Source organism: Melozone crissalis, unplaced genomic scaffold, assembly GCF_028551555.1.
Source record: "Melozone crissalis strain CALT ecotype California unplaced genomic scaffold, PUWL_Pcris_2 ptg000027l_1, whole genome shotgun sequence".
In the NCBI taxonomy this organism is placed as follows: Eukaryota; Metazoa; Chordata; class Aves; order Passeriformes; family Passerellidae; genus Melozone; species Melozone crissalis.
This window is the reverse complement of record NW_026535805.1, coordinates 63,468,085-63,481,694: the sequence shown is the minus strand read 5'-3', so window position 1 is coordinate 63,481,694 and position 13,610 is coordinate 63,468,085. Positions and strand designations below refer to the sequence as shown.

The 13,610-nt window shown below is 45.2% G+C and overlaps 1 protein-coding gene across 1 annotated transcript; it reads left to right on the top strand.

Annotated features, from left to right (window-relative positions):
* The first annotated feature begins 6,583 nt into the window (after positions 1-6,583).
* On the top strand, positions 6,584-9,328 carry SOX11 (SRY-box transcription factor 11). Its single transcript, XM_054279995.1, has one exon. The coding sequence runs from the start codon at positions 6,616-6,618 to the stop codon at positions 7,825-7,827; it is 1,212 nt and encodes a 403-aa protein (XP_054135970.1). The 5' UTR covers positions 6,584-6,615; the 3' UTR covers positions 7,828-9,328.
* The last annotated feature ends 4,282 nt before the right edge of the window (positions 9,329-13,610 follow it).

Genomic DNA, 13,610 nt, shown 5'->3' with positions numbered 1-13,610 from the left:
CCAAAATAGTAAGTAAATCCATTACAATAAGTACGATTGTCATTCTAGATTTCATGAAGAGAAGCTTTAGGCATATTGTATAAATTAAGTACATGATGTAATAAATCCTATATGAGCTGTAAATATTCTGCCACTAAGCAGGTTAACTGGCACACAAGTGTGAAATATTACACAGTGAAACCTGTGTGCCCTAAGAGACTACCCTAGGGTACTGACAAATACTTTACAACATCAAATTACCCATATTAAGCAAACTGGCTCTGCAGTTTAGCCAGAAAGGGTCTATAATTGGTTCAGGGGAAAACACTTTTTCCTAAGAGACCTGCTAAAACACTGTGGATTTCAATGTCTATAGGCCAGCAATAGAAATGTATAGCATTATGAATAAACTCTGCCACTTTGAATTGTTCTGATTTTTGTGGAAGATTTCATATCAATCAAAATAAAACATGCTAAAAATAAGAGGTTTCCATCCAATTTTGTATAACTGGTGGCTGAATAATTAATATTAAGATAAAATTGTTTTAAATTTACACATTAAACTTACTTGCATCAATTTTTCAGCAGAAACAAGTAAACATTTCCATTTAAACAAGCCTAGAAAGAGTAATTTCTTATATCAAATATCTGCAATATAATCTCTTATGGGATTCTCTCCATGTTTTTTGAAGCATGATTTTCAGAGACTTTTAATAAGAAACACATCTCTTCTAAATTGTTCTTCTGCCCTAAAGTGATTTGGTAAAAATGGCATGGGGGACTCTGGATTCATTATCACACTGATTTTTCTACCCAATGAGCTCAGTTTGCAAGTAAATTTCTAACTGCCAGCTGCACAAACTCAGCCTGAGTCCTGGACCCCTTCCATCTCATGCATCACCACCAGTAATAAATGTCCTATATGCCAGAATATGCCCTCCATGGCATCTGTGCAATCCCAGTGCCATCCCTGAATGTGCACAGGTGTTGCTTGGGGCAGACGTTCAAATCAATAGGGTTACACACAAGTGGCTGAGGAAATTATCTCCAAGCAAAACTGCAATGATCTGTGGGGTGGAAGGGACCCTGCCTGACTCACAGAGCCAGGTTTTAATCTCACAACCAATAAGAAAAGTATTTGCCTTGAAAACAAAGATCTGAGAGGGGTGCAATGTACATGGAACATCCCAACACTATTTTTATGATGTTTCTTAGAGCATGAAATGGTTTTGAATGTACATGTTGCCCCAATAAGATATTTGGATTTTTTAAATTAAGATGCACTTTCCAATTAAGATATAAAAAAAATCAGCAAGTGATGAATCTTGGTTTCTTAAAACACCTTGTTGTGTAAGATCAGTATGCCGGGCTGAGAGGAAATGGCCTGTCCATATTGTCCCAGTGAGACAGCACTGTCATCCAACAACGCCTTAGGGGAGGGTGTTGGAGCCACAACATACTCCAGCATGCCAGACCTGGACTCACCACAGAGCTGCAAGAATAGGGCTCCTTTCTGCTGCAGTTTTAAGTCCTGGATTATTCCAACCCATGCACACAATCACTTTGTCTCTAGATGTCTTTGCTGATCATGTGTTAACAAACAGTAAGCAATGTTTCTGGGGCTACCTACAGGCAGCAGGCAGCTCAAAATCAGTACCTGTGCCACAGCTCTGTTGGGTGGCCAGAGCTGGGCACTGCATGATGAGTAAGTGGAATATGAAGGTCTGGCAGGAGGTCAGTCAGGAGGAGCTGCTCCTGCTCCCACTACCAATTTCTCTGGGCTCCAGCAGGACCCCTCCAGCAGCAGAGGACCACACTGCCTGAGGAGATACCACACTTTGTACTGAGAAGCCAGTAAACCACCCTCAGACTGTCCTCACCAGAGTGGTATCTGATACACATACTTTTGACAAAATAAAAATTTTTTGCAAACAAAATCAAGGTGAAATCTATCCGGATACCTTTGTCTGCATTTAGTTTCAAACTGGACGTAATTTTTTGCTAGATTATGGTTAAACTAGTATGTCCTCTCAAATGACTACTCTTTTTCAGTTACATGAGTCCTCTTTACCTCTTCAGCTGAAGTTTGGTTGGGACACCTGTCAGCTCTGGGCACTTTCATTTTCAAAACAAAGACCTTTTGTGAACCAGCCTTACACAATCCAAGAGCATGGATACCATGCTGAAAAGAGAGGATGCCATTTTCCTAGCAATGACAAGAAGTTGGCTTTTCCATTTGAATTAGCAACTTAAGAAATAAACTCTAAGGCAGAGAAGATTTACCAAATCTTAAAAAGCACAGCCTGTGTGCCTTTTCACAATTTTACCATGTTTAGCTAACATGAAGTAGCTTATATTTTTCCTCATGAATGCAAGACTCAAGGAATTTATGTTTATTCCAGGGAAGATCTCTAGGAAATGTGTCTGTGAACTAACCTTGGGTGTGACCCCTCCATTCAGAATTCATCATATGTTTTCTATTAAAACAAAACCCTCTTGACACTGTAATTCTCTCTTCTTCCATTCTGAATCCACAGCTTGTGACTGAAGCCACTTCCCACACCTTGCAGAAGGTGCGTAACTCCGGCTTTCCCACACGTTCCCCAGGCAAAGCCATTTTGGGCTCTCCAGGCAAAAATCTGCAGCACAATTCAGAACAAGCAAGAAATAAATAGCCAAAAGAACACTGTACTCATAATACTGTTTATCATCAGAGATAGCACAGTGGAAAATCTTGGCTTTCAGTTTACTCAAATTTAACACAGAGAACAGGCACTGTAAGGAGAGGGAATATCCTCCACTTTTCTAAAACACTGTTTCTTGAACAACAAACCTTTTTTTGCTCATTTTTAGTTCCTGTTTGGTAGTCAAAATCTTGTAAGGACTGCATAAGGTCAGTCTCTTAAAAACACACCTCACTTCGCCTTTCTAAGCACCGATGGGGGTAGATGGAGGCACGCTGGGACACATGCAGGGACCTGTGTTCCTACATGAAGAGTTTCCTGCTGCCTCAGGCCTCTGCAGGCACCTCACCAGCGTCCTGCCGAGGACACCTCAGTGCTTCCAGTGCCATTCACATGCCTCAGGCCACCCAGAATAACACACCTCCCCAGCCAGAGCACTGGGAAACCCAGTGTAGGTGCACACCCACAAAAACAGACTCCATCCAAGGAGAAAAGCATTAAGCTCTTTAGTGGATCCTGTTTTACCTGGTTTTTTTCCCCACTTTCTGGGGTAGCCCAGCCTCCTATTGACCTAGATAATGGGAAGATGATTATTCATTTGAATTTCAAAAGAACGAGTAGTGGGCTGTTAGCTCTAACTGCTGCACTCTAATAGGAATATACATGCACACACACAATTATTGGACTGCTTTTAGAACACAAAATTATTTAATTTTAACAGTAATATCTACTTATTCATGTACATGTTTAATCAGATTTCTAAAATCCTCGAGATTTTTTTTTGTTTTATAGAGTGTGGCTATTATTTGTCAGTCTGTTTTCAGCTTCATTATCTTCCTAGCACTACCCTTAAAATACAACAAAAACCAACCAAAACATAACATGAATAAGCATGAGAAAACAGTAATGCTGTTTATATTTAACAGATCACTTTTGAGGAAAAATTGAAATGCTACCAAGATACTCAGAAAATGAGATATAACACAAATATAGAAAAATTGGATTTATGAAAATTATGTGATGCCCATAGCATTAATACACATCTTCACAGGGACACACATGAAGGAGTGGAAATATCCCAGAAGACTGGTGTAATGACAGTGGATTCAAATGACACCAAAGCTTTATTAAAAATTATCTCACCTGATCCTAATGTATTAAATGTCAGATTCTGTCATCCTGGCATATTGAGTCCCAGTCTTATCAATATTGATTATATGCCTTCCATTGCAAGTGAGTGAAAATTTTGCAAAATAGTTTATGGCTTTTGTAAAATTATTTGAAAAAGAACGGGAGTGCTTTGTAAAAAAATTCATTGATTTTATTCACTTCACAGGAAATAAAGATTCAGTTTTCATTTCGTCAGCTTGAATTTTATGCAACTATATGACATAATGAAATCTCCCCTAAATGCCAACAACAAATTCAAACATTTTGACACTTTTCATTTTGCAAAATTACACCTTTATTTCTATCTGGATTTAAAATACATGCAAAACTGCAGAATCTCTCACCAGGTATCTGAATGCTGGTACTCAGAGAGGAATGCTAAGAAATAGGGTTAGGTGAGACACTGGTATTCTGCTGTCAGCCCAGTGAAGGTCCCAGCAGTGTCCAGGCTGCCTTCCCCCGAGGCAGTCAGGCACCTCCACACTCCGGGGACTCCTGTCCCCGTCACCTTTACAGGAAACACCCTCTCAATTTTTACAGAATCCTGCTGACCCAGAAGGCTCTACAGCATGCCCAGTCTGAGCGAGTCCTCACCCAGATGGGGCAGGAAGTGCCGAACTCATTCCTCTGGGAAGGAATGCCCTGCGCTGCCAGCAGCCCTGCCCGGAGAGACCACAGCTGACCGCAGCTGCGACAGGAACTCGGGCACTCCCTCCCAGAGGTACTGCACCCTCTTCTCATGTGGTTTCTCTAAATTTTAACGTTTTGTGTCAGGTTGAGAAGCCTGCCAGTCAAATCTTCCATTTTATCCCCCGTGTCCCAAAGGATAGACATTATTATGGAGCTAGATTGTACCACGGAGTGCAGTCAGAGGGAGAGAGAGAGGTGGCAAAAGCCTCAGAACAGAAATCACGGCTGGGCACAGTCATGGAGAGGCACAGCACTATTTTTCAAAATCCATCTTCACAATGAAGCAACTGAACCTTCTTCAGCTATGCCCTTTTCCTTCCCTCTGCTCTGTACACCCAGCTGGGGTCGGGCAAGGAAGGTGACATAACACCATGTATCTGCCTCAAATGTATCCTTCAAGCTCCACCTGACTCCTGACAAGTGCAGCTGAGCCCTGGCAGCCCTAACCTGTCCCTACAGCTAAAAGAAGTGTGCGACGTTTCCACTTTTTTTGGTTTTGTTCCTGTAACAGCTCTGGCCACTCTGCAGCCCTATGATATCAGAGTCACATCATCCAAACACAGTCATTTTGCCATAGTCTGAGGAAAATGAACCACTGGGATAATTAGAGGATGATGTACCAGGGGACCTACTGCCCCATTAGCCCCAGTTCATAGGACGTGCTCGGGCAGAGGAGAAGCTGAGCTCATTCCTCTCACTGCCATTGTGTCCGTATACAGACAGCAAGCATCACAGGACTTATTAAACTTTCCCTTTTCTAATAACTGCAAACGGTAGCTGGAAAAGCGCAAAGGAGTGCATAAAACAGTATGCGAACTAATTTCCAGCATACTTTTTGCAATTAAAATGACCACAGGTGCGTAGCACACTGTCAACCTTTGGATTTCAGACATTCTGTGATAAAATCAAACATGGGATTATCCGGATGTCCTGAATAACTTGGTGCTTCCGAGAAAACAGGCACACAAACAAACAAACAAACAAACAGAAAATCATCACTGTTCGATGCTTTCTGTATATTTTCACGCTGTACTTTGGGGAAGGTGCCTTTATCCTCTGCCTACACCACGCGGTAAGTGCCTCCAGGTGGGTGCGACGATTCTCACGTCCCTCCTGCGGACAGCCCGCGCCTCCCCGGGGACAAGGGGACCTCCCCCACCGCGGTCACCGCCGACCGGCGGGCCGGGGCCACCGAGGCACCGTCCGCATCCGCAGGGAGCCGGGAGCGCACCAGGCTCTACCCCCAGCTCCGTTCTTTACCGACCAGACACCGAAACACGCCCCGGGAGGGCCGAGGCGCCTGCGGGGGTTCAGGGGAGCAGGAGGAGAAGCGGGCCATGTGCGGAGAGCGCCATGCCCGCCGCGATGCGATCCGCCCGCACCCGCGGCGGGGCCGCTCCCGCTCCGGGGCTGCCGCCGCGGGAGCCGCGGAGCGCCAGCGCCCCCTGCCGCCCGCCCCGAGCCACGCGGGGCGCCGCGGCCTCCGGAGGCAGCGAGACACGAGGGAGCCGCCGCTGCCGCCTCCCCGCACCGCCCCGCAACGCTGCGCGTCCGGCGGAGGGGGCCAGCGGGCGAAGCCCCCCCGGCGGCCCTGCCGACCCCCGGGCGGAGGGAAGGCCCGGGCCGGAGCCGCTCCGCCGAGGGCCGGGGAGCGCCGGCGGCGGCGCCTCCTCCCCGCGCGGGGGTGTGTCAGCGCCCGGCCGGGGGGGCGTGGCGGCGGGCGGCGCCGAGCGGCGCCATTGGCCGGCGGCGGCGGTGATGTCACCCATATGAGGCGCTGATAACGCGCGAGGCGCGGAGCCGGGAGTTTCGCAGAAGGGGCAGCGCGCGCAGGGCGGGCGGCGGCGCGAGGCCGGGGACGGGCACAGCGCGCGCCCAGCGCTCCAGCCCAGCCGCGCCCGACCCGGCCCGGGCCGGCCCCAGCGCCGGCGGAGCGGAGCGGGCGGTACAGGCACCGCGCCCGGCCGGCCCCGCCTCGCTGCGCCGCGCACACGGCTGCTCGCAGCAGGGGCAAGGTGCGGCGGTGGGAGGGGGCGGCGGCGGAGCGGCTTTGTTGGCTCGGAGGGGAGCGGCGCCTCGGCGAGAGCCCACCATGGTGCAGCAGGCGGAGAGTACGGAGGCGGAGAGCAACCTGCCCCGGGAAGCGATGGACACCGAAGAGGGCGAGTTCATGGCTTGCAGCCCCGTCGCTTTAGACGAGAGCGACCCGGACTGGTGCAAAACGGCGTCGGGGCACATAAAGAGACCGATGAACGCGTTCATGGTGTGGTCTAAGATCGAGCGGAGAAAAATCATGGAGCAGTCCCCGGACATGCACAACGCGGAGATCTCCAAGCGCCTGGGCAAGCGGTGGAAAATGCTGAAGGACAGCGAGAAGATCCCTTTCATCCGGGAGGCGGAGAGGCTGCGGCTCAAGCACATGGCTGATTACCCCGACTACAAGTACCGTCCCAGGAAAAAGCCCAAAATGGACCCGTCGGCCAAGCCCAACGCCAGCCAAAGTCCCGAGAAAAACGCGCCCGCCAGCAGCGGCGGCAGTAAGAGCGCCAAGAGCTCCAGCAAGAAGTGCAGCAAGCTGAAATCCTCCTCCGGCTCCTCGCCGCCCAAGCCGGGAGCCAAAACCGCCCACCACGGGGACTACGCGGGGGACGAGTACGTCTTCGGCACCCTGAAAGTGAGCAGTAAGACGGTCAAGTGCGTCTTCATGGACGAGGAGGAGGATGAGGAGGACGACGAGGACGAGCTGCAGCTGCGGATCAAGCAGGAGGCGGAGGAGGAGGACGAGGATGAGGAGCCGGGGCCGCAGCAGCTGCGGCGGTACAACGTGGCCAAAGTGCCGGCCAGCCCCACCTTGAGCTCCTCGGCGGAGTCCACCGAGGGGGCCAGCCTGTACGAGGAGGTGCGGGGCGGCGCCGCGGCGGCGGGCGGCGGCAGCAGACTCTACTACAGCTTCAAGAACATCACCAAGCAGGGCCCGCCGCCGCCGCAGCAGCCGCCCGGCCTCTCCCCGGCCTCCTCCCGGTCCATCTCCACCTCGTCGGCCGGCAGCGAGGAGGCGGACGACCTGCTCTTCGACCTCAGCCTCAACTTCTCCCAGCACGGCCACGCCGCCGCCGAGCTGGGGGCGGGCGCCGCCGGCGGCAACCTCTCTCTCTCGCTGGTGGACAAGGACCTGGACTCCTTCAGCGAGGGCAGCCTTGGCTCCCACTTCGAGTTCCCCGACTACTGTACCCCGGAGCTGAGCGAGATGATCGCGGGCGACTGGCTGGAAGCGAACTTCTCCGACCTGGTGTTCACGTACTGAGCGGGGGCGGCGGCCAGGGCGGACGGCGAGAGCGGCGGAGCTGCAGCGGCGCGACGCCGGCGATGATGATGATGATCATGATAATGATTAAAAAATAAGTCTTGTTTTCTTTGAAAAAAAAAAAAATCTCGAAGTTAGTTCCGAGCCCGGGAGTTGTGATTTTTTTTTTTTTTTTACTTTTTTTTTTGTGTTTTTTTAATTTTTATTATGTTTGGTGATCACAACAACAACAGCAAAGGCAAATGGGACTGGGGGAAAAATGATACAGAAGGCGCTGTTTGAAGCTTGTCGGTCTCTGATTGAAGTCTGGAAGATGGTCTGCAAAGAAGTCTTTTGGCAGCACAACTGTTACTCAAGGGGGTTTGTGGATTTTTATTTTTTTTTCCCGTGAGAGATCTTAACGAACTGTTATGATTTTTTTTTTTTTTTCCGAAAGGGACCATTGCAACTTTTTTTGGAGGGAGAAAACTGATGTCTTCTATGCATCCGATTCTTATCAAAGCTGCAGGGAGCTTGAAAAAATGCAGACTGTACAAACGCTTACAAATAACTGAACTGACTTAAGATCAGAGTTTACTTTTCAGATCAAATTGTTTATGGTTTTACAAATGTGATTTCTACTTGCCAACTTTTTTTTTTTGTAACTTGTTCCCTTATACCTCCTTGATTGAATACCAGACAGCCTAGACCTCAGTACAAAAAGGTATTGAAACATTTTTGATACATAACAGACCTCAGTCTTTTTTAAAAATTAATATATTTTCAGGCGTATTTTTGTACAGTGAAAAGGGAACATTCTTGCTGTGTTTTTTCAGTAAGACTTTTCAGGCACTTCTTCCCTTTTATTTTCTTTGTTTTTCTCTGTTTTTAGCATGCAAGTTTGTTGGTACGTTACGTCCTGGTTTTAAAAGGATTAAAATTTTAAAAAATAATCCTTGCATCTAAAGGCCTTGTGGTTTAAAAAAAAAGAAACAAACACTTTTTTTGTACAGCTATAGTTCAGATTTGTTCAATATTTGTAGGTAAAGATTTATTGAAAATGGTGATATAGACCTCAGAGCTGTTATCTTAGTTTAAAAGATTGTATATGTACTGTACTATAGTAGGATTTTATGTATCTCATACGCTGTGATATGTGGATGGGGCCCCAGATGGAAGGTATGAAACTGGATTCTCGATTTTAGCAAAAAAAAAAAAGAAAAAAGGCACATAGTTTAAAAAGTTTCTCATGTTGTGCAATATAATCTAAAGTACAGACCATCTGCATATTTTGTAGCAAATGATGGCAAAAGCAGACTTGTGCACTGTCAACATCATAGCCTGGTTTTTTTTTTTTTTTAATGCTGAAAGTCTGTATCTTTACAATTTTAATAAATCAGCTGGAACTGATAGAAACTCGTATCGCAATTAGTGTCTGTAGCAGGAGCGCTGGAGATGCCGTGTTGTCACCGTGGCCCGCGGAGGAGCGGTAGCTGTAGGCTGTAGTGCATGGTCAGAGCTAGGGGGGAGGAGAGTCAGGACTGCTTCTTTGCCTTTTTTTTGTTCCTCCTCTCGCCGCTTTTTTCCCACCGTGGGCTGTGCTCCGCGGGGCCGGGGTTTGCTCGCTGCCTCCGCGGTGCCGCTCGGGGCGGCGGCAGGGGCAGGCTGTCCCCGGGCAGGGGCTCCGGGCGGGGGCGCGGGGCCCGGCTGCTGCCCGCCCGCCCTCGGCATTGCCGGCACGGCGACTCTCCCCGCTCTGCGTGCTCCGGGCTCTCCCCGCGCCGCTTTTTCCTCCCCCTCTCCCGTCCGCGATGAGTAACCTGGCCAGGCCCATGGAGGTGGAGATGCTGCGGGTAGCGGTGCCGCATCTCCTCCGGCCCGGGCGGCGCTCGGCCCGCCGGGGAGGCACCGCCGCTCCGGGCACGCAGGGCAGGGGAGCAGGGAAGGGCTACGAGCTTCGGCTGCAGGCAAGCAGACTTTATCGGTGTGCTTTTTTTTTTTTTTTTTTTTTTTTTTTTGACTTTAGCAGCCATCGGATTTCAGTTGTGTGCTCTGAAATAGCTGCTGATGGCAATAAACAGACTCACGAGGTGGAAGTTTGTTTCTCAAGAAGTTTACTTTTTTTATCTGATAGGCATTGGTAAATTATTACTACTTTTTTTTTTTTTTTCTCCGCTAATTAATGATCCAGCTGTTTACAGGGACAATTCACTGTGCTGGTATTTTGGTGGCAACCACTGCTACAGGCTTTCAGATTTGCTGAAATGAAAATCCTGCATACGCATTTGTAAGGCATAATAAAACATAACATTAAAACCTGCATGCATGTTATGTTTAATCAAAGACAACTCTTAGGCATTTAAGTGGTGAGATATCTTACTTTAGGTTAGTTAAACTGGTAGTAAAATGATTAATATAATCTGATCTCTTTCTAATAATAATAATAATAATAATAAAACACTCATGATTCTAAATAAAAGTTGTTTGGCCTAAATCTTTGCTATCAGAAAAGAGATATAGCATATCTGGGAACTCAAATTTATGTCTTGCATTGTGATAATTCTTTATGAGAAACTGTGTTTTAAAACAAACTTAATTACAATATACAAGATATCCTTGGCAATGGATAGTCCTCAATAAAACAGAGTTTCTTGAATTTTCAGTTTTTGGTCTCAAATGATTAGTGTGTTCTCCATGTAATAACTTAGAAATCAGATTGAAAACAAATGACATTTATCTCTTCTAAGGCAAAAGACTGAAAGAAAATAGTTACACTGAAGTGCTCTAGCCTAGCCATTCACTATCCTGCTATTGAAAATCCTGTTTTGGGCTAGGGTGATGGAGTAAGTTGATCAGGTTCTAAGTCTTAAAACTGAGCCAAAATTCTCTTAGTAATTCTTCAAGCTATCATGAGAGTAGGGTGACTTGTTCTTTCAGACCCTTTCTTCTGATATGCATCCTTGTTTATTAAAGTGATAATAGGCAGTGTCATTAAACATTTGTGCTTTACAGATGTTCAATGAGTTATGAATGATTATGGTCAAATACAGGCTGCATTTAGTTAGCATTGTAATAAGGTCTGTGTCTCAGCCTACAAAAGTTTTGACTTGCATATATTTTTGGAAACTGTTTTTAAAATTGCCATTTAAAATATTACTCAAGGATAGCTGATTTAAATGATCCAATTGAAGAGCAGTCAGGCATATTTTAAAAGAGCAACAGGTCTACTTTAGTCAAATAATATAATACCCACTCAAAAGTATCTTTTCTTTCTTCTAATTGGGAATTATACTGTACTATATCAGAGGAATATTTTGAGTGAAGGTATATGGTGCAGGGAAATCATTTTTTGGCCAAACACTTCAGTTATTTTTATTTTAGACTGTATCATTGCATATTGTACAAGGAAAAACTAGGTAGTGTTCTGTTTAAACCACTGCATAGTTAGGGCTGAAGTCTGATGCTGTTGAATGCCTAAGCTCCTACTGGTCTCAGTGAGAGTAAAAAACGATCTTCTACTCATGAAAAATAGCATCTGCTAAGCTACTCTTTTTTATTTTGTCATTAATAGTATTCATACCTTTGTTTCTCTTGCGTTTTTTGTTTTCTGTGTACATAGGAATCTTTGTTGATGTGCTAGAGCAGTCCTGTTGCAGGCCTGGTGTCTCCCGTGGCCTTTTTCCCCACATTCCTTGCATTTGTCTCTGTACAATACTACTCTACGTGTAATAGGACTCAGTGATAGGAGGGAGGAAAATGAGCTTTTCTATGTCGAAAGACAATTTCCTTACTAACACTGAGGATGTCGACTCAATGTAAAACCTAATCAAACATGCTGATTCTTTTTATCTTTAAGGCGATCATTTTTTCCAAGCTTTTTTTCCCCCCTTTTGATGTTTTTACTCTGTTTTTTTCCCCTTCCTTTAAAAATAACCACAATTAAGAAACATTTTCTCTCTTTAAGTGCAGTCTTCTATAAATGTGGTAGAAAAGCTCATTCCAAGCGTCCTTTAAGTGCTACATGCTCTTTAGGCATTCGCTGACATTCAGATGAAACTTCAAGTCTATTGAATGTGATTTGCATGCGTGCAGTATGATCCTTCACTCCTGCCTTTATGAGGGAAGTGCAACTCTGTTGTTACACCAGGGGAAAACTGGTGTGGGGTCAAAGTCAGGGCCATATAAGTTTTAGGTGTTTGATAATCAAAACCGTTCATGGATTCTGTTTTACATCCTCACAATAGTTGCCTAGTAAGGCCTTAAACCTGCTCTGGTTAAAAAAAAAAAAAAAAAAAAGAAAAAATTCTCATTGAGCTTAATGGGAGTTTTTGCCTCAAGGGCTGCTGGCAGGATAGGTGTCTTATCTCCTCCTAACCTTCATTTGTAAGAATGGCCAGGAAAAAATAAACAACAAAAACTTAATACAATGAGTTGCCTTACATTTCCCCTACTATACAGTTGTATTTCTTTGATTAATTTCCTTTCCCCTCACTCACATCCAAGGCTGTGATTGTTTTTTTTTAAATTTTTTTGCACACTACCTATACCAATTAACTGCCTAATTAGTTTTATCTTCTCTACATGGATGCAGTGAATTTGTAAGAGAATTTCACATGCAAGTAGTTTTTTAGTGAGTTTAAAGTAAATAGAGTTTTAAAGACCTATTTTTATATTCAATATAAAGCACAAATGTGCAGAAAATGTAGAATGACTTACAAAAAGGGAAGCAAAAGTTCGTAATATTTCATGTATAAAAGTAATACCTTCTTTGGGGTGAGATTCTCTTAGAAAACCCAATACTTATGCCAGTGCAAAGATAGGAATATTTTAAAAACTCTTAGAAAAAATTGTGATTGACAGCAATTTAAAAGGAATGACTTCTGTAGATACAAGGAAACCCCTAAAGCAATATGGATAAGAAGGGGTGAATGGTTTTCAATGATGAACAACAACCTGGAAGTGTGAGAATGGAGGTTTCAATCCTTATTAATTAATCAAATTTCTTCTTTTGTGGTTAGTTACATCTGGATTTTCTGTGAAGTGCAATCTTGCGGGATGAAAAAGTGCAAGGGTGCCAAAATTCTAAGACTTGAATTGAAAGTTCAGAGGCAGGCTTGATTTAGAATTATTGAGTAAAGATTTAGATTTTGGTAATTCACACTTCCAGTAAAATCAAGACATTGATTTACTGCTTGAAGAAATTTGATCAAGTAATAATGATTAATCCGGGAACTCCCATTGTCACAATTTGTTTTCGTTTCCATCGTCCTGCTTATCTCCAAAACCAATTTGCCTCAACTCCTGGCAAAGCCAGGGAGAAGAGTTATATGCCATTGTTAGTTCATTTACAATTTGTATCTGGTTTTGCTCTTGTATATATGTTGGCGTTTTGGAGTCTTTACATAAATGCTGTGATACTTTTTTTCTTATTTCCTTTTGGTTTTTGGTGGGCTGTTTTAAAATGGAGGCCTGTTTTCCAGTGTGGGACTTTTGATGGTTACAACATTTCAATGATGTTGCATGATGGCCACAGGTGGGGGAAATTGAATGTTTTAGAGCAGTTTTTCAAGCATGACACTTTTAAAATATGTAATTTCAAAGACTTTTCAAGGCCACATGAAATTAGTTTTCATAGCCACTCCAGGTCTTGGGGGGAAAAGCTGAAAAGTACTTTTGTTTAGAAGTCTGAGTGATGGTGGGGGGGAAACCTTTTCTTGAGGTTTTTGCATGCCAGTGCACGGCCTATTGCTGTGAGAGAAAGAAGATGGTAAGGCTGCTTGAGGCAATGCACTGGAGGACAAAGT